Below are 27,504 nucleotides of genomic sequence, written 5' to 3'. Positions count from 1 at the left end.
TTAACCCTGTAGTTCCTGCGGAAAGCCCGATACTCCAGACCTCATGAATAGTTCACATGCAATAATATTGTACACATCAAACAGTTCAAGCTTTTATTGCAATGCTTCAGGATAGACAATATTTTTTGTCATCTTATTCTCTGCCAGTAAACACAAATCATTAGATCTGCCAACCCTTGAGCCACCAACATAAAAATGATCATGAGAAAAACATGGAGAATGCAAATCCAATCCAGCAACTTTCAGAGACTGACCTTGTGACTTGTTGATACTCATTGCAAAACAAATTGATATTGGAAACTGAAGCCTTCTGAATTGAATTGGTAAATCATTATAAAATGGTATTCGGGGTAGAACTGCTGTCTCACCTTTAGAAGGACCTGTGATTTTAATAGCTTCAAGCACGTTATGCAACATCTATATACTTAAAGCTCAGACTTTGTGTGCCCGTTTTCAGGGAGCTTTCTGGAGCGGGAACATTTTCTTTCACGCTTTTGAGCGTTCCTGCACTTTTTTTGTCGTGATTGGTCCGTTTTAGTCACATGCTGTGATGATGTAATCAGCGTTCCTCCCGGTTCCACATAGCACCTACGCAGCCGCCTTCTCAATCGATTTTGCACCATAATTAAATGTATCATCTGGTCATCTAGGTCCATTTGTTCTAGCAGACTCTGTTCCATAGTCACCATTGTTGTTGCTTTGTTCCTTGTTACGGAAAGGAAAGTAAAAACGGCTACCGAAAATGGCCCAAAAATGCAGAGGAAACTCCACCCTGTGGCGTTCTAGCCAATAACAGCCGTAGCGACAACCCCGACTTGGAGGAGAACTGCAGCACACTTTCAAAACAGTGCGTGTGGGTTGCGCTTGAGTATCAAGGCAAACTGCGCGCGGGATAGCCGCAGTGACGTCAGCGCGGTTGCCGTCCGCACTAGTATAAATAAGCCTTTATAGTACGTTTCTGCATGTTTTTACATGTCCTTGGTCGCATGTAATAGTAAGAATTACCTGCCATGATATGTATTCATAGTTTAGTATTTAAAGAGGGCGTTGAAAGCTTGGAAGTCATGCGGGAAAGTGCAGGATCATGCGGGGGCGTATCAGAACCTGCAGGGGCATGCGGAGGCGTACCAGAACGTGCAGGGGCATGCCGGAACGTTCGGGAGCATGCAGGAGGGTGCTTCTTTGAAAACGGACACACAAACTTTGAGCTTTAAGTACACTGAACAAAAATATAAAGGCAACACTTGTTTTTGGTCCCATTTTTCGTGAGCTGGACTCCAAGATCTAAAACTTTTTCTACATACACAAAAGGCAATTTCCCTCAAATATTGTTCATAAATCTGTCTAAATCTGTATAAGTGAGCATTTCTCCTTTGTCAAGCTGATCCATCCCACCTCACAGGTGTGGCATATCAAGATGCTGATTAGACAGCATGATTATTGCACAGGTGTGCCTTAGACTGGCCCCAATAAAAGGCCACTCTGAAATATGCAGTTTTATCACATAGCACAATGCCACAGATGTCCCGAGTTCTGAGGGAGCGTGCAATTGGCATGCTGACTGCAGGAATGTCCACCAGAGCTGCTGTAACAATCGGTTTGCATAACCAAAGAATTTCAGCACAAACGGTCAGAAACCTTCTCAAGGAAGCTCATCTGCATGCTCGTCATCCTCATCGGGGTCTCGACCTGAATGCAGTTCGTCGTCGTACCCGACTTGAATGGGCGAATGCTCACATTCAATCGCATCTGGCACGTTGGAGAGGTGTTCTCTTCACGGATGAATCACAGTTTTTACTGTTCAGGGCAGATGGCAGACAGCGTCGTGTGGGTGAGCGGTTTGCTGATGTCAACGTTGTGGATCGAGTGGCCCATGGTGGCGGTGGGGTTATGGTGTGGGCAGGCGTATGTCATGGGCAACGAACACAGGTGCATTTTATTGATGGCATTTTGAATGCACAGAAATACCGTGACAAGATCCTGAGGCCCATTGTTGTGCCATTCATCTATGACCATCACCTCATGTTGCAGCATGGTAATGCACGGCCACATGTTGCAAGGATCTGTACACAATTCCTGGAAGCTGAAAACATACCAGTTCTTGCATGGCCAGCATACTCCCCGGACATGTCACCCATTGAGCATGTTTGGGATGCTCTGGATCGGCGTATACGATAGTGTGTTCCAGTTCCTGCCAATATCCAGAAATGCAGGCAAGGCCCTCTGGGACTATTGATGGAACTCAGGACCTCTGGGAACAATTGCTGTAGCACTACCGACACCCGCTGGCAGTTGAGAAGTACTGCAAAACCTGTGGACTCGCATCTAAAGTTTCTTTAACTGAAGAAAAATGTCTGTTTTGATATTTTAGGAACTCTGCAGAAATATTCCAAATGTATGCCTTGGCGTCTATGTTATTGTGTCAGCTTTACAGGTCCAGCTGCGAGACTTTGAGAACTGTTTGTCTTGATTTGAAGCCAAAAAGTACCAAATGTTGGGTTGAATAATAAGCAGATGATCTGGCAAGATTAAAGTTCAATCAATCATTCTATATGCTTGATCTATGAGTAAGAGTACAAAGTTGGGAGTATTTTATATCAATATATGATTTTTACACCATTTTTATGGCTAAATTGTAGACTGAAATTGAAGTCGATGGGCGTGGTCTTCTCCAGTTTCCCGCGTCTCTTAGACACACCTCCTGGGTATTTAACCTTTGACTCCCAACTCTGCTCTTGTTTCTTGCTTCTTGGCTCTTCCTGGCGAATCTCTCCAGCTACGGGGGTGGCTTCAGCCAACCGCCTTCCCCTTGCTTTTTCTTTGTCCTTTCGTGCAACCAAGTGGGCGCGAGTGACCTCCGGACCAAGAAGAAAATGGGGCTTCGAAGGCTTTTCCCAGGTGTGATCTGTTGGCGGAGCCTCAGTAAGCAACTACCGGCACTCTGTACCTGTCACGCACACAGTTGCGAGCAAGAACGGGGCCCGCCACAAGTTCAATCGGCAGGAAAGTTATGAGCACATGAATATTTGCAAATAAGCAAAGTTTGAAAAGGAAATATCTTGTCTTTGTCGTGTATTCAATTCAAAATAAGTGGGCAAGGAATTGCAAATCATACTATTCTGTGTTGTTTTACACAATGTCCCAACTTTATTGGAATTGGGTTTTTTACAAAAAACAGAATACAATTATTTGCAAATCATGTTCAACCTATATTTAATTTAATACACTACAAAGACAAGATATTTAATGTTCAAACTGATAAAACTTATTGTTTTTAGAAAATAATCATTAACTTAGAATTTTATGGCTGCAACACATTCCAAAAAAGCTGGGACAGGTGGCAAAAAAGGCAACATTAATGCTGGAAGGTACATACAGGTTTTGGAGAAGCAAATGCTGCCATCCAAGCAACGTCTTTTTCATGGACGCCTCTGTTTATTTCAGCAAGACAATGCCAAACCACAGTCTGCACGTGTTACAACAACGTGGCTTCATAGTAAAAGAGTGCTGGTACTAGACTGGCTTGCCTGCTGTCCAGACCTATCTCCCATTGTAAATGTGTGGCGCATTGTAAAGTGTAAAATATGACAACAGAGGCCCCGGACTGTTGAACAGCTGAAGCTGTACATCAAGCAAGAATGGCAAAGAATTCCACCGACAAAGCTTCAACAATTCGTGTCCTCAGTTCCCAAACGTTTATTGAATGTTGTTAAAAGAAAAGGTGATGTAACACAGTGGTAAACATGACCCTGTCCCAGCTTTTTTCGAATGTGTTGCAGCCATAAAATTCTAAGTTAATGATTATTTGCTAAAAACAATAAAGTTTATCAGTTTGAACATTAAATATCTTGTCTTTGTAGTGTTTTCAATTAAATATAGGTTGAACATGATTTGCAAATCATTGTATTCTGTTTTTATTTATGTTTAACACAACATCCCAATTTCATTGGAATTGGGGTTGTATAGAAATGTGAAAAAAATATAATGGTTTGGTATTAGTTTAAGCGCACAGTTTGTTTATACTGGTGATGTAGATGGCCATCAAACTACATTTTATGATCAATTTATACAGAAATTTAAGAAATTACATAGGTTTCACATACTCTTTCCTCCCACTGTAAATTACCTTTTTCAGTGAGGACAAACATTGTTCCCTTTTAGCCCTGGCATGTTTTCAGTGATTTTTCTTTTATGTGGAAAATGATGATTCTTATGAATTCAACTGAAACTTCACCCACCTTTTTCCAAAGAATAATTGTCATAGACAGCCTTGCACCACACAATAATTTATGTTACCACTTGGCAATACTCAAATCCTACAATATGTACAACAGCTGCTTTATGCTGCTTAAAGAAAAAAGACATGAAGGTTCCTCTGATAGGTAACACATATTCAAGAACTGCTGCATTGTCTGTCAGATTATAAATTGCAACTATACATTTAACAATGTACTGTAAATATGTAAATGTAAACTGCTGCATTAAAATGGAATATATGGCACTCTGCCTTCCTCGTTCACACAATGGTGGTGATGTGCTGTAATTCAAGGAAAGCATCTCTCTTTCTCTCTGTTATATTGTTGTACATCTGTTATCTCCCTCTCACACACAAATACACACACACACACGCAGACACACACACATTCAAAAGCCAGATCCTCCTCTGCTTGAAAGAAGAACGTATGCTGTGTGGAATCAGGGATGAACGCAGTGTACTTTCAGAGTGTTTGTTCCCATTTCATTCTCCTTGTGAATATTTTGTGCACACAGTCTATGTATGGTACTGCATAAGCAGATTTGTCTCAAATATAAATGTATCAGGCACTGTGTGAAATGGCATAGCATGAAAGAGTAAGGCAGTTTATTCAGTGTACTTTACATCAAATGCTACCGGTATTTGTGGAAATGCAACTTGAAATGAGGGATTATTTTGATAAATAATTAACTTAATTGATAATCAGCAATTATTTCAATAACTCTTTACATTTAAACATTGTTTAATTAAAAATAACTATAGCCTTGTCTTGACAGCCGAATTCAATAAACCTTTTTACATGCAAAAGTAAACGGAAAGACGTTTGCCTAATTTTCTTATAGACAGCAGAATTCTTTGTGGCATTAATTCAATTAAGTTGTCCAGGTCCTGAAAAAGCAAGCAGACCCAGACCCAGCCTGTGTGGAGTTTGCTCAATTTGGATTCTTCGGCATTGATGTTAGTATGTTTACACTGTATAGCTTTCTTTTTCTCATTTATCAAACAAAACAGAAATATATCATCTCCGTTTCCAACTGGACATGGCCCTTCTGTGTGTCACCGCGAAACGACGCCCTCATAGCGCTTTTATTTTGTCAAATAACTCACTCTGTAACACGTTAACGTGCGGTCTCCTTTGGGTTCATATTTGAACAAATAAGTGTTCTTCAACGGGCTTCTAAAGTTGCATCTTAAATAAACAACGAGCATTTTGGGAGAATCCCAGTAATTCTGGAAAAAAAAAAAAAGATTTTATTTTTATGGCACAACACGAACCCAATATGTTATAATGTATAATATAAGACTAAGCTGTTGCTGTTCCATTTGGCGATGTATTTGTACCTTCATGATTATTTTATCACATTGATTTTTTTAACCCATACTGATCAGCTGAAAATCAGGTGATAAGCCTTGATTTCCAATCACATGATTGGATGTCAACAACCCCAGTTATTTTTATTTATTGTGCTATGATTTTACTGCTCAAGCCCACTTGACGTTCAAGTAGGCTGTATGTGGCCACTCAACTACAATGAGTTTGACACCCCTGCGACAGGGGTGTCAAATGTTGAAGACATTATTCTGTTGGATACCATCTAAAGGAGCAGGAGAATGAACTTTTATTATTGCAGATATTGTTCACAATGAAGAGAAATGCAGGTGTGGTGCTTCTTCTTCTTTTCCTTTCGGCTTGTCCCTTTAGGGGTCGCCACAGCGCGTCATCCTTTTCCACGTAAGCCTATCTCCTGCATCCTCCTCTCTAACACCAACTGCCCTCATGTCTTCCCTCACGACATTCATCAACCTTCTCTTTGGTCTTCCTCTAGCTCTCTTGCCTGGCAGCTCCATCCTCATCATCCTTCTACCAATATACTCACTTTTTCTCCTCTGGACGTGTCCAAACCATCGAAGTCTGCTCTCTCTAACTTTGTCTCCAAAACATCGAACCTCCGAGAGCGAACCTCAACATCTTCATTTCCGCCACATCCAGCTCTGCTTCCTGTTGTCTCTTCAGTACCACTGTCTCTAATCCGTACATCATGGCTGGCCTCACCACTGTTTTATAAACTTTGCCCTCCATCCTAGCAGAGACTCTTCTGTCACATAACACACCTGACACCTTCCTCCACCCGTTCCAACCTGCTTCTTCACTTCCTGACCACACTCACCATTGCTCTGGACGGTTGACCCCAAGTATTTAAAGTCCTCCACCCTTGCTATCTCTTCTCCCTGTAGCCTCACTCTTCCCCCACAGCCCCTCTCATTCATGCACATATATTCTGTTTTACTGAGGCTAATTTTCATTCCTCTGCTTTCCAGTGCATGCCTCCATCTTTCTAACTGTTCCCCTACCTGTTCCCTGCTTTCACTGTAGATCACAATGTCATCTGCAAACATCCTGGTCCACGGAGATTCCAGTCTAACCTCATCTGTCAGCCTATCCATAACCACTGCAAAAAGCAAGGGGCTCAGGGCTGATCCATGATACAGTCCCACCTCCACCTTAATCTCCTCTGTCACACCTACAGCACACCTCACCACTGTTCTGCTGCCCTCGTACATGTCCTGTATTATTCTACCATACTTCTCTGCCACTCCAGACTTCCGCATGCAGTATCACCGTTGCTCTCTGGGAACTCTCTCATAGGCTTTCTCTAGATCTACAAAGACACAATGTAGCTCCTTCTGACCTTCTGTGTACTTTTCCATCAACATCATAAAGGCAAATAATGAATCTGTGGTACTCTTTCTAGGCATGAAACCATACTGTTGCTTGCAAATACTCACTTCTGTCCTAAGTCTAGCCTCCACTACTCTTTCCCATAACTTCATTGTGGGTCTCATCAACTTTATTCCTCTATAGTTCCCACAGCTCTGCACATCACCCTTGTTCTTAAAAATGGGCACCAGCACACTTTTCCTCCATTCCTCAGGCAACTTCTCACGCGCTAGAATTCTATTGAACAAGCTGGTCAAAAGCTCCACAGCCACCTCTCCTAGATGCTTCCGTACCTCCACAGGAATGTCATCAGGACCAACTGCCTTTCCATTTTTCATCCTCTTTAATGCCTTTCTCACTTCCCCCTAACTAATCATTGCCACTTCCTGGTCCACCACACTTGCCTCTTCTACTCTCCCTTCTCTCTCATTTTCCTCATTCATCAACTCCTCGAAGTATTCATTCCATCTATCAAGCACACTACTGGCCGAAGTCAAAATATTTCCATCTCTAGCCTTAATCACCCTAACCTGCTGCACATCCTTCCCATCTCTATCCCTCTGTCTGGCCAGCCTGTATAGATCCTTTTCTCCTTCTTTAGTGTCCAACCTGCCATAAATGTCATCATATGCCTCTTGTTTGGCCTTTGCCACCTCTACCTTTGCCCTGTGTCGCATCTCAATGTATTCCTTTCACCTCTCCTCGGTCCTCTCAGTGTCCCACTTCTTCTTAGCTAACCTTTTTCCTTGTATGATTTCCTGTACTGTGAGGTTCCACCACAAAGTCTTCTTCTCTCCTTTCTTGCCAGAAGATACACCAAGTATTATCCTGCCTGCCTCTCTGATCACCTTGGCTGCAGTGGTCCAGTCTTCTGGAAGCTCCTCCCGTCCACCGAGAGCCTGTCTCACCTCTTTCCGAAAAGCTGCACAACATTCGTCCTGTCTCAGCTTCCACCACATGGTTCTCTGCTCTGCCTTTGTCTTCCTAATCTTCCTCCCTACCACCAGAGTCATGTTACACACCTCCATCCTATGCTGTCTAGCCACACTCTCCCCCACCACTACCTTACAGTCGGTAACCTCCTTCAGATTACATCGTCCGCACAAGATGTAATCCACCTGCGTGCTTCTATCTCCGCTCTTGTAGGTCACCCTATGTTCCTGCCTCTTCTGGAAAAAAGTGTTCACTACAGTCATTTGCATCCTTTTTGCAAAGTCTACCACCATCTGTCCCTCCAAGTTCCTTTCCTGGATGCCGTACTTACCCATCACTTCTTCATCACCCCTATTAACTTCACCAACATGTCTATTACAATCTGCACCAATTACGACTCTATCTCTGTCTGGGATGCTCAGAACTACTTCGTCTAGCACCTTCCAGAATTTCTCTTTCACCTCTAGGTCACATCCTACCTGTGGGGCATAGCCACTAATCACATTACACATAACACCCTCAATTTCAAGTTTCAGCCTCATCACTCGATCTAATACTCTTTTCAACTCCAAGACATTCTTAGCCAACTCTTCTTTTAAAATAACCCCGACTCAATTTCTGTTCCCATCTACACCATGGTAAAATAATTTAAACCCTGCCCCTAAATCTATAGCCTTAATGCCTTTCCACCTGGTCTCCTGGACACACAATATATCAACCTTTCTCCTAATCATCATGTCAACCAACTCCCGAGATTTTCCTGTCATAGTCCCAGCATTCAAAGTCCCCACATTCCGTTCTAGGCTTTGTGCTTTCCTCTTCTCTTTCTGCTTAAGCTGGATGCCCTTCCTGACGCAACCCTCTGCATTTATCTGCATTTGGGACCGGCCTACAGTTTGCACTGGCTTGTGCCCCCAATAGGTGTGGTAGAACTGCTCCTTTTTTTAACGAGTGAGTTGGCTTTTTTGTTTTTTTATGTTTGAATGTGCTGACAGATTACATTTTTCTGAGCTAGGCCCTTGAAGTGAATGTCAGAATACTGAGATGAGCCTGTTTCACATATTTCCTTTCCATGTTCCATCACTACTGCAATACACCCACAGTATACAGTATATACACCCTGCCTCCAGTCTTGCATTTACAGACAGATGAATTGATATGTTAATGAATAAAACATTTGAAGACCTTTTGAGTGATAGTCACATTGTTTTTCTTCATGTACTGTACTAACCAGTATCAGTCTGCTCCTTCACATACTGTATATACATTCTGAGCGCTCACACTCTTAACTTTTGGCAGATGCAGGAGATAGAAATGCATATTTTTTCATGACAGACCAACCCACGCGTAGGGTTTAAAATTTCTGTGGCACAACAATCAAGAGTTACATGCTATCTGGAGGTATACACTTAGAGCCAAGAATACCTAGATTACATTAAACATGACAAATATTTCACAAGATTGTCTCCTGGATCTTTAAGCTTTAGTTGTTGTATTCAGTTTTTGTCTTTCTAACCTTGATTAAGTTGACCTCAGAGCCTTAGCTGAAACCATCAGTACCGGACTTGGCTATCAAGTTAGTTGGCCTCACGGCTCACCGCTACAAAAATAAATGTGACTCCGGTCAGAGCGGAGGCAGGGGATTATGGATATATCTGTCAACGATAGTTGGCGTAAAAATTCAAAGCCCGTCAACAACCACTGTTCCCTGCTCTTGGAATGTCTGTTAGAATCAAACACGTCTACTTACCTTGTGAATGTACCTTAGTCATGGTAACTGTCGTATATGTACCACCCAATGTAAATGCTGTCTTAGATATGGATGAGCTGCACAAATCAATAAGCAGCCAGCAGAACTGTTTTCCTGTTGCAGTGCACATCATAGCTGGAGTCTTACCCGGATTTCATCAGCATATTATATTTGCACCAAGCGGTAAAAACACACTGAAGAAAGCCTATAGCTTAAATTCTCAAGAGCAATTCACCTTTAACACTTTGAGGTTGAAGGACCAAGGGCATTCCCAGCTCAAACCCCAGAATGCAGTGTCTCTAGTCTCACGGTGCAGGAGCCTGAGGTGAGGTGCACACTGAAGTCAGTGAACCCCAGGAATGCTGCCAGACCAAACGGAATGACTAGAAGGGTCCTCATTAAATGTGCAGACAAGCTGGCCGGGGTCTTCACTACAATCTTCAGTGCATCACCGTTGCAGTCCCTCATTCCACTGTGCCTGAAGTAAACTTTACCTGGTGCCTAAAAAAACACCATCAGCAGCCTCAATGCCTATGACCTGTTTCTCTCACACCAATTTTCAAGTGTCTTTAGAAACTGGTTTGACGTAATCATCATCATGTCCTATTTCCCACCCATATATGATCTAGATCCGTTTGTGTACAGAGCTAGCAGATCAACAGAGGACGCCATTGTCACCATTTGCCACCTGGAAAAGCTGGGCCACTATGCGAGGCTGCCCTTGGTTGATTTATTTTAAGTGTTTGACGCAATTTTCCTGGATAGACTGACAATAAAATAACTGGACAATGGACTCCCCCTCAACACCTGCTGCTAGATGAAAAACTTTCTCTCTGACCGTGTATAGAGTCAGAGTGGGTCCCCATCGCTCTGCCCCCAGCCTCAACACCCGTTCCCCACAAGGATGCATGCTGAGTCCCCAACTGCAGAGGGGTCTCAACTATGGTCACCGTGGGACCCACGTTTTCTATTCCATTTGTTTGCAAAACACCTTGAGCCACGAAGGCCGAGACAAGGTCGAGAGAGAGCTAAATAATTAAAGTGAGAAACTTGAACTTGAAAGAGTAACTTCTGAAACTGTCCAGTGAGTAGTTTAGAGTTAAGTTATTGCAAAGACATAATAGGCCTACTGGCAGGCTCTCTAACAATCCCCCCACCACCCTGCTTAAGATCAGTGACACCATCTCAACCTCAATTTCCTTGGACCCATACACACTTGTAAATGAATACATCGGCACTTTTAGAAATGGGTTTCTTTCACAGAAACACCACCCCAGTGTGGTAAAAATCACTCTTTTGCTTCATTGCTATCAACCTTAGCGTCGATCCCATTAATTTCATGGGTCACACCTCAGTCTTGCATCATTCATTGGCAGTTTCCTTTTATGTGTCTCTCTTCATTATTTTAAGACTCAGGAATGTAGCCATTTTACAATTTTAACCAACTTGTGAGGGTTTTTATTTTATCCCTTGGAACTTATAAAATCGCTTTCATTCTGGTAAATATTTCAGAGAGTTTTCCAAAAATGTTATGTCTGCAATAATAGCTTTCGTCAAACATTGGTGTACTACTGTAATATATTAATCACAGTTCGCTCAATCAGTAGCCAATGGTGTACTGGTAATGGTGTGCCTTTTATAAATGTAATTTTGACATCCAGTGTTGTAAATCCATCTTATTTATGATTTATAATATATATATTGCTTTGTTGCAACACACCATACTTCATCATATAGTCATGTAGATGTGTTGTTGTCATTCAAATTTATTCATGTTTTGAAGTAAAATTTAGTAAATGAGTATTGTGGAGTGTTGCTGTGTGTGCTCAGATTTCAACTTTTATGTGTTGCCATGTCAACATAATCTGCACAGGGCCTTCAGACTCAGGAGTGCTGCCTCATGCACATACACAAGATTGGCAATGACTATTTTTTCATATTTAAGATTCAGTACTCTTAGACTTTGTGTAGGCTTTGGAGAAGAAAAAAAAAGAGTAATTGCCCCCTTAATCCATTAACTGGTTGGGCCTCACCTTCAGTAGCAACAAATGAAATCAAGACTTTTCTACAGTTTGCACTGACTTGTGCCCCCCATAGGGCTGCATTATATGTATAATAATGTGTATAATTTATGTAAAATCTCGGTGTATATTTAAATATATTATTAATTCCTTTACTATGTTAACTGTTTTTCTTTTTTTCTTCATATTCTGGGAATACAACAATAATTCGAAGTTTCTGGAATTCATTAACTACAGTCAATCATCATTTTCTATTTTTGGTTTGAATCAGAAATGTGTATTTACTGTATGTATGTATTTATACTTTTGGATTCATTTCAGCTTTCCCTGAGGAAAAGATGTGTCCATGCATTTGCCATATAGATTTGTGTGCACAGAGCAGGAAATTTATGACTTGTTACATTGCAAAGTAATAAGGGTGCTTTACTCCCGTATGATTTGTTGTCAGGTCATAATTATAATTCAAATCAAACGGGACAGCTGGCGACTTTCTCTCAGTCCTTCCAGATGAGGCTTCATGCCTCCAGTCTGGTCGCCAGCCTGCAGAATCAGCCTGCAGCCCCAATAGGGCCTTTCTTCCTGTTGTCTACTCTTCTTGCTCCTCACACACATCCATCCTTCCTCGTGTGCCTGTCAAATCTTGCATCCTCCCTCCGTTCCTCATTCCCCCTCTGTCTCTCATCTTCTGCTCCACTGGGCAGGCAAGGTGAGTCAGTCCCCAGTGGCATCACTGTACATATTGCAATGTTTCCTCATGAAACGGAGACTGGTCTCTTCTGAATCCCCATGCAATCATTGCGTTCTTTCCCTTTTGCTTGGTTATTTTGGTATATTGCGACAGCCTTACATTGGCCATGTAATAAGGCTTTATCCTTTCTTTTGTTTCCTCTCAAAGAATCCGTCCTTGAACATCACCCACAGTGACACAGGAGGCTTCATGTGCAGGAAAATAGGCAGCTGTTTGTTGTCTTCATGTTGTTCAATACCTTTCTTTTCTTTTTCTTGTCAATGATTTTTTTTTTCCCTTTCTACGAGAATATTGTACTGTATTGTCTCTTGCTTTGCAGAATTGGCAGTTCCTTCCCAAATTCTTGAGGGCATTATTCTTTGTTTCCCGTGCTAAAAAAAAAAAAAAAAAAAAAAAAAAGAAAAACGATTACTTTTTAACTGGAGAGAGCTATTTCTAAGAAACTACGCTGTAAATAATACGACCTGATTACAAAATATGTTGCTGTATTTAACCTATATGAGCACAATTAGGAAAACGCTGTGTTAATGGACAACACAAAGTAGGAAGTAAAAAATTATAACATTTGCCTTTAAACATAGCTGAAGTTATCTCAGCAAGCTTAAAAACAGGATTTTATTTATTTTTGTCAAGCTGCTGCATCACCACACACTTTCTGAGTGTCGAGCCCTGGCTCCCCAAATGGTACCTCTCTGGGGAGGTGCGCCTCAAACTTTGAATACCAATGATATACAGCACCTTGCATTAATTCCAGGGTTTACTTTTCTTTCTAGCAACTTGACAAGATTTCCCACGAATGACAGTCAGTCAAAATGAATGCTAAGTCTGCTTGAAATGGCCACTTCAACCTAGTACAAGGCACCAAGAATTTTGAAAATCAGATGACAGTTTCTGAACAAGTGTAGTTCTTTGTGTTGGAAACAAATGTTCTTGGGGAACCTTTTTGTGTGATATTTCCAATAGGAAATTAGAGTAAAACAATATAACTTCATTATTTCTCAACATATATCCTCTCCCCATTCATTTAATCTGCTACGCAGGGAACCCCTACTCCGATTGGCAGATAAATTTCAGTAAAAATAATCCACCAATATGATCACATGGGCCGTAATTCCGATGTGTTCTCTAAGTCAACGCATCAAAATTACCGTGACATTTCAAACAGCGTCACTTCAGTGATATTCAACCCCGATTCCAATGAAGTTGGGATGTTGTCCATCCATCCATTTTCTGAGCCGCTTATCCTCACAAGGGTCGCGGGAGTGCTGGAGCCTATCCCAGCTATCATCGGGCAGGAGGCGGGGTACACCCTAAACTGGTTGCCAGCCAATCGCAGGGCACACATAAACAAAGAACCAGTCGCACTCACATTCACACTTACGGGCAATTTAGAGTCTCCAATCAATGCATGTCTTTGGGATGTGGGAGGAAACCGGAGTGCCCGGAGAAAACCCACGCAGGCACGGGGATTGAGTTGGGATGTTGTGTTAAACATAAATAATAACAGAATACAATGATTTGCAAATCATCCATCCATCCATCCATTTTCTGAGCCGCTTAGCATTAAAGGTGCCTTCACAGATGTGTAACCCATGCCATTGGCACTAACACAGCCCCATACCATCACAGATGCTGGATTTTGAACTTTGCGTCCATAAGAGTCCGGATGATGTCGGTTTTTGATGCAGTGCCGCCTGAGGGATCGAAGGTCACGGGCATTCAATGTTGGTTTTCGGTCTTGCCGCTTACATGCAGTGATTTCTCCAGATTCTCTAAACCTTTTGATGATATCGACCGTAGATGATGAAATCCCTAAATTCCTTGCAATTGTACGTTGAGAAACATTGTCCTTAAACTGTTCGACTATTTTCTCACGCACTTGTTCACAAAGAGGTGAACCTCGCCCCATCTTTGCTTGTGAATGACTGAGCAATGCAGGGAAGCTCCTTTCATACCCAATCATGGCACCCACCTGTTCTCAATTAGCCAGTTCACCTGTGGGATCTTCCAAACTGGTGTTTGATGAGCATTCCTCAACTTTCTCAGTCTTTTTTGCCAACTTTCTTGGAATGTGTTGCAGCCATAAAATTGTAAGGTAATGATTATTTGCTAAAAACAAAGTTTATCAGTTTGAACATTAAATATCTTGTCTTTGTTGTGTATTCAATTAAATATAGTTTAAACATGATTTGCAAATCATTGTATTCTGTTTTTATTTATGTTTAACACAACGTTCCAACTTCATTGGAATTGGGGTTGTAGGACATGGATGGCTAAATGGATGTACAACATATATAAAGCAGCCTGTAAACAGATACAGTATACTGTATGGCTACAGACTTGTTTCACTGCAAGAAAAAAAAAAGTTTATTATCTCACTTTCTGTATTTGTGTAGGTTTTTGGAGATTATTATCACTTCAGACATCATGCTGTGGAGAAGAGAGCTTTTTCTAGACACAAGGGGCTGCACATCAGACTGCAACAAGATTCAAAAGTAAGACTTTTCCGTGCACCCACAGCTAATTACTAAAGCCAAAAATCAATTAGAGTGTGAATCATTTGAAGGGAAAACTGATGATGATGTGAAGGACAGCTAATTATAATCAGTGTTTTGCAAGTCACACTGATACTTATTTCCCCTGCTCCTGTTGAAAGGCATTTCCCAGGTGATTATTATTTAAAAAAAAAAAAAAAAAAAACTTAAAACGTTTTGCACCTACATGTCCACCGACTTAACAATAGAAGGAAAAAGCTTAGTTTTGCAGTTTTGCACCTTGCTTGCCTGCTAAGCAACAACAAAACATGTGAAATACATTATTGTCTTCTCAGATTTGTTCTTATGTATTTTCCTATGAAAGACTCTCATAAATGTAACATTTTAGATTTTAAATTAAATTTTAAATTTTAAATTAACTGTGGTATTAGCCACAAACATAATCTTCAGTTTTAACTGGTTTTATTTTTTTTACTTCCATCATGTTTTGTGTTCCTATATGACAGTTAATGAAAGTACAACTTTAATTCTGTATTATTAGGACAGTGGGTCAGAATTTGCTCCATGCTCATTCACCAATTCATGCCTGGCAATCTCCTAGCAAGCATCTCAGCTACAGTGTCATCAGGAAGTTACTTCAGGGAAAAAATGTTTGGAAATACTCACCACCATTTTGTTAAAGCTTGTATGTGAAAATGCAGCGAGGACCTGATAAAACAGGACCTGGCATATTGCTGGCAAATATACCATTTCAAAATCCACATTGAGCGGAGGGAGAGTGGTTATCTCAAGTCTACTTGAGATAAAAGCATGGATGAGCTTCTCTTGGTCTGCTTGACACATGCAAGCCTTCACTCTGGATATGTTCTTGAGATGGTAAAAGACAGTTTTAGCAATTGATTTGATATGACTGTTGAAAGTCAGGTCTGAATCTATTAGAACACCAACGTTTCGGACTTGGTCTTTGGTTTTTAAAGATAGTGAATCCAGGTATTTACTAACAGCAATCCTCTTTTCTTTACTGCCAAAAACAATTATCTGAGTTGTTGTGGTTTAGCTGAAGAAAATCATCCTGTTTTAGACAGTGACACAACACCTCAATTGAACTGTAGTCAACTGGAGACACTGCTCGATATAACTGTGTGTCATCTGCATAGCTATAATAGTCAAAATTAAAGTTCTGAAGAATTTGACCCAACGGTAGCCATATACAGGCTGAACAGGAGGGGTCCAAGAACTGACCCTTGAGGGACCCCATAGGTCATTGCCATTCGATGAGATTGAACACTTCCAATGGTTACAAAGTAACTCCTTTCCTCCAGGTAGGACCTGAACCATTTAAGGACTGTTGCATTTAGTCCTACCCACGTTTCCAACCTGTTCAGCAGTATAATATGATCCACTGGATCAAAAGCCGCACTGAGATTCAACAAGACCAGAATCGACACCTTTCTGGAGTCAGTATTCAACCTTATATCATTTAACACTTTGATAAGATTCTGTACTGTGATGAGTTCGGAAACCTGATTGAAATTTGTCAAAAAGTCCATTTAATTTCAAGAAATTGCTGAGTTGATTAAAAATAACTTTCTCAACAATCTTGGCGATGAAAGGGAGATTTGAGATGGGTCTATAGCTTGCTAACATGGAAGCATCCAGGGTTCTATTTTTTAGAAGAGGCTTAATGGCAGCTACTTTAAGAACTTTAGGAAACTCGCCTGACTGAAGTCAGCAGTTGATTATTTGCTGCAAATCAGCTAGCACAGACTTCACAATAGCTTTGAAAAAGTCAGATCGTATTGAGTCAAGACAGCTCGTTGATGGTTTCAGCTGGTGAACCGTTTTATCTACAGTTTTTTGGTCAACTGTATCAAATTCTGACATGGTAATAGAGTTTTTCCTGGGTGGCGTCAGATGCAGTATCATTTTATCATTTTGCTGATTTCTTATGATATTTAACCTGATGGATTGTATTTTTTCACTAAAATAAGAAAATTCATTCCATTAATCTGCTGTTAGGAGTTCTGAAGCTATCTGATTTTGGGGGGGGTTGTGAGCTTGTCAACCACAGCAAACAGAGTGTGAGTATTATTGAAGTTCTTCCTGATAATTTCAGAAAAGTGTTGTTGTCTAGCCCTGACTAACTCTTTAAAAACTCGTTAAAAGTACAAAAACTTTGTCTGTAGAGATCATAGTCAATTTGGAGTTTAGTTTTTCTACACTTACGTTCTGCTTTCCTACATTTTGTTTTAGAGTTCTTTACCATCATTGTGCTCCTCCACGGTGTTCTAGGTAGCCTCAAGATTATCTTAGTTTTAATAGGACCGACAGCATTCATAACATTTGAGATTTTCCAGGTGAAATTATCCAAAAGTTCCTCAACTGTCTCAGCATTCACAGTTTGTGGCACAGCTATGGTCTCCATAAACTTAGTGGCAGTACTCTCATTTATGTACCTTCTCTTAATGGACGTAGAGGTTGTCTGAACTTTTGGAAGAATCTGTAATTCAAAGAATACACAAAAATGGTCAGAAATAGACATATCGTTTATGTCAATTGATCGAATTTCAACATCCTTAGAGATGACCAGGTCTAAGATGTGACCTTGAGTATGGGTTGGACTCTTAATATGTTGAGAGAGGTCAAATGTGTTTAATATAGCAGAGAGTTCTTTAGATTTTTTTCTCAAAGTTATTGTCAACATGAATGTTAAAATCTCCCATTATGACAAAATACTTGTAGTCAGTACAAATAAGTGACAGCAGTTCTGAAAAATCCTCCATAAATTTTCTATTGTAGCTCAGAGGTCTATATATTATTAAAACAATAACCTTTGGGTCATCTTTAACTAAAAAACATAGATATTCAAAACAGCTAAAATCACCTAATTTCTTTACACTGAAAGAATGACTTAAAAATAACAGCAATACCACCGCCTTTATTCCCTATTCGACACTTGTTCATAAAATTTTAATTTGTTGGTGTTGCCTCATTTAAAATGGTATTACAGCTCCTTTCTGCCACGTTTCTGAAACCACGTTTCATTTTGTAACAAAGAGTCCAAGGTTGTAATGATGTCATTAATCAACATTGATTTATTACCCAGTGACCTGATATTGAAAAGAGCTAGTCTCGTAGAAATAACAGGAGACAGTGATTTGATACATTCACATTTTATCCTCACTAAGTTTGTAGTTCTACTTTTTTTGTGCCATATTTATTTGACCAACTTTCTGTCCCTTGTAATTAAAGGGATGAAAAATGCCTGATCTCCATAGGGGTCTGACTTATTCTGGAAAAGACCCTGCAGATATCACTCAGATTCGCTGATAAGATTCTTCATGGGTGGAGGAGAGGAGCTTCGGATCTTAGTGGACGGTGGTTTCAGGCGAGGGGGGACGGGAGGAAGCTCTTGGCGTGGTTTGGGCTGGACTCCAATATTGACAATAGCCTTCACCCTATCCGTCAGACCTAACATGGCATTTAGGCTAGTAGAGAGTGAGTTTTGCATTGGGCTTGGCTCCCATGGGGCAGGGAGGGGGAGATTGAAAGTGCTGGCTCACCTCATTTGTCATTCGCTCCTCCGATTGTTTGGATGACTCTGATGAATCTGTCTGCGCCTCGTTTCGCCTTAGCTCTTGTTCCTCCGATTGTTTGGGAACAACTGCATTCTTTTGTCCTTCAGCTGCGTCAACAAGGGCAGTGTTTTCTTTTCGGGCCGGTGAATGATGTACACAGTAAAAAATGTTGGCAGCCAATAACTTAACCCCTTGTCTATTTAGACAGAAACCGTCTGCCTTGTAAAGATGTCTGTGCTCCCAAAAAAAACGCAGAAATTGTCAATGAAACTCATGGATAGTGCAGTACACACTTCTTTGAGACACATTTAATTGACTGAGCCTTGAGAAATGTACATCTCCAAATCGTACAAGTGGGAGAGGTCCGCTTATAAAAAACTCAGAATCCAAACATTCCACTTTTGTTAGGAGATCGATGAAATCTCGCTTCAGTACCTCCGATTGCTGCTTGAGAACATCCAGCAAATAATGTTTTTGTAGGGCCCAATGCATGGGTTCTTGGTTTTTGGGCAGTTTAAAATTGAAATAGTGGCAGGTGTGTGTGGATTTCCATATACCGTATTTTCACGACCATAAGGCACACTTAAAAGTCTGAAATTTTTATCCAAAAAGGACGGGGCGCCTTATAATGCGGGGCGCATTATATGTGTACTGAGTTCCAAAACCTGTAAATGTTGTTGTGTGACTTTAATGAGCGCTCCGCTTGACATACTGGGAGCATTTCCTGCCGACACGCTGCTTATATAGAGGAAGGCGGACGTGACTGAGGACAGCATGCGGACGTTAAAGGGGGAAGGGTGCGCTTGACAGAGGACGCTAAAGGCACGCCCCCAGTAGGTATATAGCGCCGGTATGTGCATCGTTTTGGCTAAGGACCCCCAAAAATGGCACCTACGAAGACACACGCTTACGAAGCACAGTTTAAACTGCAAGCTATCAGTTATGCGGAGGAACATGGGACTCGAGCAGCCGCGAGACAATTCAAGATCAACAAATCCATGGTTCGCAAGTGGAGAAAGCAGGAAAACGAGCTTCGCCAAGTCAAGAAGACGAAGCTGAGTTTCCGCGGAAACAAGGCGAGGTGGCCTGAGTTGGAAGACCAACTCGAGCAATGGATTAATGAGCAAACAGCCGGGAGAAGCGTCTCTACAGTCACCATTCGACTGAGTGCAATAACTCGGAGCTTGCCATCATTCCGGGAGGCTTGACGAAGGAACTCCAATCACTGGACATCGGTGTAAACAGCGCGTTCAAAGTGAAGTTGCGAGCGGCGTCGAAGCGATGGATGACAGACGGCGATCACAGTTTTACTAAGACTCGGAGGCAGCGCCGGGCAAGTTACGCCACAATTTGTGAATGGATTGTGGGTGCTTGGGCTAACGTGTCTGCTTGCACTGTTGTTCGAGCTTTCGTAAAAGCCGGCATCATTTCTGAGGAGCCGCACGTCAACGAGACTGACTCCGACAATGACGAGAGGGAACCTGGGGTGTTTGATGGAGAACTTGCCCAGCTGTTCATTTCGGATACAGAAAATGAGGACTTTGATGGATTTGTGGATGAGGATTGATAAAAAAATAACGTGAGTACATTGTTAAATACTTCAATAAAGTACAACCGAACTCAGTTTTGCTCCTGCTGCCTTTTTAAAAACATTGTTTGAGCGTGCATGCATGCTACCGTATGTTTTAAGCTAGCGTATGTTTTACCATGCCTGCGCCCAATAATACGGTGCGGCTTATGTATGTGTTAAATACAGAAATAGACCCCGTAACTGAGACTGCGCCTTTTAATACGGTGCTTATGGGCGTGAAAATACGGTGTGTGTGTGTGCGTGAATATGTGTGTATATATATATATATATATATATATATATATATATATATAATATGTTAATTCAGAAGTTACTCATGAGTTACTCTTGTACATTCTTACTCTGACTCAAGTAAATAGTTGGAGGGCTACTTTTTACTTGTGTCATATTTTTCCTCAAGTAACAGTACTCTTACTTGAGTACAATATTTGGCTCCTCTGCCCACCCCTGATTGTATCGTATGAATCAAAACTAGCAAAAGTAGTATGAGTCAAGTAGGAGAAAGTTCTACAAAATACACATTTCTGGAATATTCTACATTTGGTTAAATGGAAATTTTGACTAAAACCACAAGGAATATTTTCGAGCATTGACTTGAGTAGATTCACTTCTATTTCAAGACTTGGCTGCTGCAATTGACTAAAGACCTCCATGCAACCTAAAATGTTTATTTTTTCATCTAAAACCATCAAACAACCTAGGCTGTTAAAAAAAAAAAGGAATTACTTTAAGATTGAGCACCAGCAGAAAAAGCCATACTCTCTTTCAATGTCTCTGCCTCCTGACTCAGCAACAACCCAACAACCACATCACTAGAGGCTTCAGCATAAATGCAGCTGACTGGAATGAATGTGGCAGTTACAAAGCACAAGGAGAAATTGTTGTGGCATTTGAGCTCGTATCTAACACGCCCCCAAACTTAATTAGTAAGTAATAAATGATTAGTAATTGAATGATTAATAAATACAAATGCCATCACTGAGAACAAGCTGACTCAGAGGCTTAGATAATCCAAATGCATTTGCAAAAAGAGCTAAACAATCAATAAGAGTATGAGCAATTGTTACAGAGAAAAATATAAATATTAATGAGTTGAATTTTAAATGTCAATTTGTGAATTTCATCTTGTTATATTTCCGTGTCATTGTAAAAGCTATGGCAGCACAGTGGCCACCTGGTTAGAGCGTCTGCCTCACAGTTCTGAGGACCGGGGTTCAATCCCCGGCCCCGCCTGTGTGGAGTTTGCATGTTCTCCTCGTGCCTGCGTGGGTTTTCTCAGGGCACTCCGGTTCCTCCCACATCCCAAAAACATGCATGGTAGGTTAATTGAAGACTCTAAATTGCCTGTAGGTGTGAATGTGAGTGCAAATGGTTGTTTGTTTGTATGTGCCCTGCGATTGGCTGGCAACCAGTTCAGGGTGTACCCCTGCCTTCTGCCCGATGATAGCTGGGATAGGCTCCAGCCACCCTAGTGAGGATAAGCAGCTCAGATAATGGATGGATGGATGCATGTAAAAGCTACATTCCACATTCTGCTCCAGTGGATTTGGTTAAGCTTTTTAAGATATTATTTTAAAGTGCCCTAAAACAAAAGTCCTGATTTTGTTTCTAGTTATATAAAATAATTTTCTAAATATATAAAATAATTTGAAGTTCTGAAAACATGTGCAAAGACTGAGAACAATAGAGTACAGAATTATTGAGACTGTTTTTACATTTTCTAAATTTTTCTGATTTTGTGGGCGGTGCTAAAAACTATCCTCATGACATCAAGAGGTTTGAGTGTATACATTCCATCCCCCGTTACAGGGTTATAAAGACAAAGCGCCCTTATTCCATATAGTGCCCATTTGGCAGAATTGCCACTTCCTCATTTATAATGGACCCAGTTTTACCAGTAGCGTGCAGTTAGGCATTTTGAGTGATGAGCGTGGTCAAGCGTGAAATCAAACTCTTATCTCAAGGCACCACTGTGTTTAAATGTTTCATTCATCTCTGTGTGTGAGGCATTAAGTGCTGCTTTGATGCAGAATGGAGGGTGGTAATGTCAAGCTACAGTTTGTCCTTTTTTAATATCTTGGTCTTCATAGCTACAATTAAAATTAGTTCATTATAATACATTTTATCACACACTGTTGTATGTAACTGGAAACTGTACCTTGTGTAATTATAGAAATGCATGAAATGTTGACAGGACATAAAAGAACCAAGTTTGTTTTGATCTAATACAAATGAATTTAGATGTTATGTAATAAATGTAAATGTCCTGAACAAATAGAAGTAAAGGGAATTTAATCACTTAATCTGTTTTGGAGAGTCCTAATCTTATTTTCACGTCTCTGGTTGTCTCATTGCTAAATTGTAGCTTCTATCTTAAATTGTGCATCCCTGATGTTGAACACAATCCATTATTTGATGCTATTTGACATCAACTTTATAGATATTGCAAAGAAATTTGAATTACATTTTTATTTAATGCAGTTATTTTTACCAAGATGTTTGCATAAAGTATACCTATTTGACAACTGTGATTTTAACAAGTTGTGAACAATGGATAAATATCGCTAAATGTATATATTATATATTCTCAATTCCATTTGAACAATAGTGTTATTTCTGTTTCATTATATATGGCAAATATAGATGACATAATTGTTTAATTTTTGCAAATTTTGCATTTTTGCAATTGAGAGAAACCTTGTGAAGAAAAAGAAGAAGAATAAAACTAGCATTGTAAGAACCTTCATGCACATGCATGGAGGTCTTTTCTTTCTCTTCAGAATAATACAATTTTGGAGCTCCTGAATGATCCAAGGGATGACTTGCATTTGCATGGGTCATTTTAGCACTCTGTTACAATTAGTGTTGGGCCACTCCCAGAGCACTTTTCTGGGTGTAATGTCCCAAGTCTTAAACACAATGTTACGCAGGATGTGACCATACAGTCCAAGTATCCAATTGTCACGCAGTCAGGGTGAGTTAAATCAAACAAAGACTGGCTTTTAAGCGGTTGCTAGCATCCCCCAAATTATCGAAGGGATCGATTTATTTTCTGTATCTCAGTAATATGGTTTTTTGTCTCTTCCACTAACACTTTGAATTCAATCACTTCAAACTTCATTTCGCGCTTGCAACGCCCTTCCCAATTTGAAAACCAACAGAGCTACATAAAGCACAAAACCCTCTTATAGATAGAGGAAACAATTCTGTGTGCAAAACCATTATCATGGGGATGACAAGCCATGTCTGCTGTTCATCTCGCCTACAATTCCCTATTAAAGTGACCTTCATTTTTGCATAGAAAACGGCTCAGTCATCCCAGGGGAATTTGCTGCTTGTCTGAAGCACTATATATAAACTTATCACGACATGAGGGAAAAAAAACCTGAATGTTCCTGCCGATGTATCCACCGTTTAGTATTGCAGCCCTTTTTACACCTGTTGCCAACTGTGCAAGCAATCGGGTTGAGTGAGGGTACACATTTTAGCGTCCGCTATTTGGATCCGAGTAAAAGATTGCAATCTTAGTAAGTCACATGCAACTTATGACATTAGAGTGAGGGGTGTCCCGATCAGAAATTAGTCTGATGTCAGCAAAAAAAAAACAAGGATCGCATCGGACTGCATCTCAAATTACCGATTTTACCACTGCTATACAACCACTCAATTCCACGCTCCGCTCCAGCACTTCTATCCAGCAGCACCCAGATGGCATGCAGAGCTTCCGTGATCACAACATGCTAAGGAGCTAACATAGTAGCAAGGAGTAGGAGTGACTGTTGCTTGCTTAAAGTCGTTTATTGACACTCCACTTGACATTCACTGTAAAACTAAACAGACATAAATGAATTACACCTATTGAATGTTCAAATAAATCAGACTTAGTTTCTTTCTTTGTTTATGTTCACTGAAATCGCTACCTCCAAGCTAACCTAATGAATGGAAAACACCACTGACGAGTTAATGAAATTTAGCGTCGAACTCGCGGCACTTAACCCTGAAACTAATGAATAGTGGTACACAAATTCTGTATAAGCACATACAAACAGGCAATATATCAATAATCTCTGGCATATTCTTCAAACTGTGAAAAACAAGTTATAACAATATTCGATCGTGACTTCTACTTTCTTTGTTACTGCAAGTGTGCATCTCATTGCATACACCCCACTGCCCCTCAGAGGTCAAGACGTGCACAGCAGTTACTTTATATAACCCATTAGTTAATAATGAATGGGTCAGCTTTTCTCATACCTACTGCTGCTGATTTTTGTTCTCTGTTTGAGTAATATCACTTGATCAAGCCTTTTCTAACATTCCATACTACAAAATAAGTAAATTATGTATGATTATTGCTGGAATCGGATCGGGTAGATATCGGTATATGCCAAAACTCAAGGCTGCAATATCAGTATCGGAAGTGAAAAGGTTGGATCGGGACATCCCTAATTAGAGTCCAATAATGTCAAAATGATGAGTGTCTATGCTTGTGTATGTTTTCACACCTCAGGTTATATGGGCAGAGCAGCAAGTGGTGAAAAGGAGGAAGAGGAGAGATGTCTTCGAGGAACCAACAGACCCTGATTTCCCCAAACAGTGGTACCTGGTGTGTAATGATCTCTAATTTGTCTTGCTATTCAGACTCATAACTTATCTAAACATTATGCTTTCACTCTCTAATCCACATCTCAAGCATTACTAGTTGAATGGGTATAACACCTAAGCATCTGTTCTGACCAACTTTTGGTCAGGCGTTTTACATTTAGACACCAATTTTATAGTGCTAGTCCCTTTTAAGTAATTTCATTTAGACCCTTACCTTAGAGCCTTTTGTTTTGTATGTTTTTGCATTTGTTTTTGATTGTGTCACTCATATGTGTTAAGATTCTATTGTATTAACCAGATAAACCATATCACCCATGTATATATACTTTATATTTTTGAATATTCTAATATTATTGGTGCTCTGCTTTTTTTTTTTTTTTTTTTTGCTTCAGTTGGCCCCGAACTCCCTCTTTAACTTTTTTGTTTGGACACAGCTGCTACTGCAATGATATTATGGGCTAAAGTACGTGAGGAGTTGACAAGAACTCTCTATTTTACACGCTTTGACTGAACAACTTGTAATGGATTTTAGGAAAGGAAAAAAAGAAGGGTGCCAGTCATGTCTGATATTAAGTCCATCCATTGTGTCTTTGTACAACCCCTTCCAATGAAGTTGGGACGTTTTCCATCCACTGACAATAAGTAAATACTGTAAATGTTTGGAATGAGTCCGTGAAAAAACAAGAAAAACACCATTCGCAATAAACAAAATAGCGTATATTCACACAAACAAAAGAAACCCTGTACACTACCCTTAAGTAATGGCATGTGTGTCTGTATCTGCATGTGTGTAGAGTCCATTATGGAAGAAAGGAATCGGGAGTTCGATCCAGAAAACACAAGAAATAAAAGAGAATTCCTGTCCGGGCTTTGTAGCGGACCCCATGAGCAACAACAAAAAAGAATCTCATTGGACAAAGTCGGTGTCTCTCGCACGGCATAACATACAAGAAAATAATAAACCTCTCTCACTTGTTGTAAGTAAAAGAAAATAGTCCATGCAAATTCTCAGGTACTCGCGGTACCAAGGTTTGAGTTAGTTCAGTCACTGAGACGACACCTCTCCAGGAATTCTCATGAGGGAGGATGGTCCTAGTCCTTCTTTGTAAAGTGAAATTCCAGATAAGCGTTCATCAGACGCAGAGATGACGTGCTGTTACACCAAACATGTCTGTTTGGTATGTTCAAAACAATGTCAAAAATCACTGCCTCCTCCACACACAATTCTCTCTCCCCCTTAAGCCAATGACTGCCATTCCTCTTAACACCTCCTGAAAGACAGATACAGACTGCACAGCTAAAAAGGGAAGTTGTCATTGGGTCATGAATGGCTGCGGGAGTCAATGAATTAGAAGGGGAAATGAAATCATTCTGAGGGTGCAAGTGCTACAAACCAAACCAGGCAGTATGGAACAAGGCATATGCAAGAGTTTACATATTTTCTGTTGGTTTATACAAACCCCAATTCCAGTGAAGTTTGGATGTTGTTTAAAACAGAATACAATGATTTGCTAATATTTTTCAACCAATATTCAATTTAATACACTACAAAGACAATTTTTTTAATGTTCAAACTGATGAATGTTATTGTTTTGTTGTGTTTTTTTTTTCTAAATATTCCCTCATTTTGAATTGAATGCCTGCAAAATGTTACAAAATGCCTGGGACAGGGGTGACAACAGACTGGGGAAAATTTAGGCATGCTAAAAAAAAAAAAAAAAAAAACTTTTTGGAACATTCCATAGGTGAACAGGTTAGTTGGAAACAGGTGAGTGTCATGATTGGATATAAAAGGAGCATCCCCAAATGGCTCAGTCGTTCACAAGCAAGGATGGGGTGAGGTTCACCACTTTGTGAACAACTGAGTGAGCAAACAGTCCAACAGTTTAAGAAGAACGTTTTCTCAACGTACAATTGCAAGGAATTTTATCATCTACGGTCCACAATATCATCAAAAGAGTTAGAGAATCTGGAGAAATCTCTGCACGTAGGCGGCAAGGCCGTAAACCAAAATTGAATTTCTGTGACCTTTGCAAAAGAAATCATAATATTCATTCATTTGAACATTCAATATCTTCTCTTTGTAGTGTATTTAATTGAATATAGGTTGAAAAGGATTTGCAAATCATTGTATTCTGTTATAATTTACACAATTGTCATTGGAGTTGGAGTTTGTATGTGCTTTAATCGATCTATGGCTCAAGTCATCGCACAAGTTGAAACCCTGAGCAGCATCTTGTTTTTACGTTACGCAGTATTTTTATTTATAATTTATCTTTAATCCATTTGCATTGTGTTTTGCATAAAAGAAAAAAATTCATTATGTTTTATTTTTCAAAATCTATGCTCCAGGTAGGTAGAGGTGCTCTGTGATTGACTGGTAACCAGTCCAGGATGTACCCTGCCTCCTGCCCAAAGTCAGCTTGCATAGTCTCGGTTTACCCGAGAACGTAACGGGGACAAAGGGTATGGAAAATGGATGGATGTTAAATATATTGTAGAAGTTATCATTTATTTGCTTAGCTTGCATTAGTATTATGGACGATTTTGAGAAAAGAAGATGTCTCGCCTTCAAGAAGATGACTCAGCAGGAATCATCAGAGAGAAGGGCGCCTTAACCAAGGACGTGGCCGGTGTTGGTCTCATGTCTTCACCTTGAAACCCTCCCCTTAGTGTGTTGTGTCTTGTAAGCTTAGTATGTTATGTCTTGTAAACTCAGAAACCTCCCTATTTCAAATAAATACAGGAGCGACGGGAGAGATTGTTTAGAGCGTGATGAGAGGCTGTAATCTGAACAATCACCCATACG

General features: G+C 40.3%; 1 protein-coding gene across 2 annotated transcripts in view; it reads left to right on the top strand.

Annotated features, from left to right (window-relative positions):
• Nucleotides 1–27,504, top strand: part of furinb (furin (paired basic amino acid cleaving enzyme) b) — a 114,286-nt gene that overhangs the window by 26,946 nt on the left and 59,836 nt on the right. For both annotated transcript variants that reach the window (XM_061677592.1, XM_061677591.1), the window contains 2 exons: nucleotides 14,823–14,921; nucleotides 24,601–24,696. In XM_061677592.1, coding sequence (XP_061533576.1) covers nucleotides 14,823–14,921; nucleotides 24,601–24,696 — 195 coding nt within the window. The remainder of the gene's footprint in view (nucleotides 1–14,822; nucleotides 14,922–24,600; nucleotides 24,697–27,504) is intronic.

The sequence above is a fragment of the Phycodurus eques genome, chromosome 5 (assembly GCF_024500275.1).
Source record: "Phycodurus eques isolate BA_2022a chromosome 5, UOR_Pequ_1.1, whole genome shotgun sequence".
NCBI lineage: Eukaryota > Metazoa > Chordata > Actinopteri > Syngnathiformes > Syngnathidae > Phycodurus > Phycodurus eques.
This window is presented reverse-complemented; position numbering and strand designations above follow the sequence as displayed.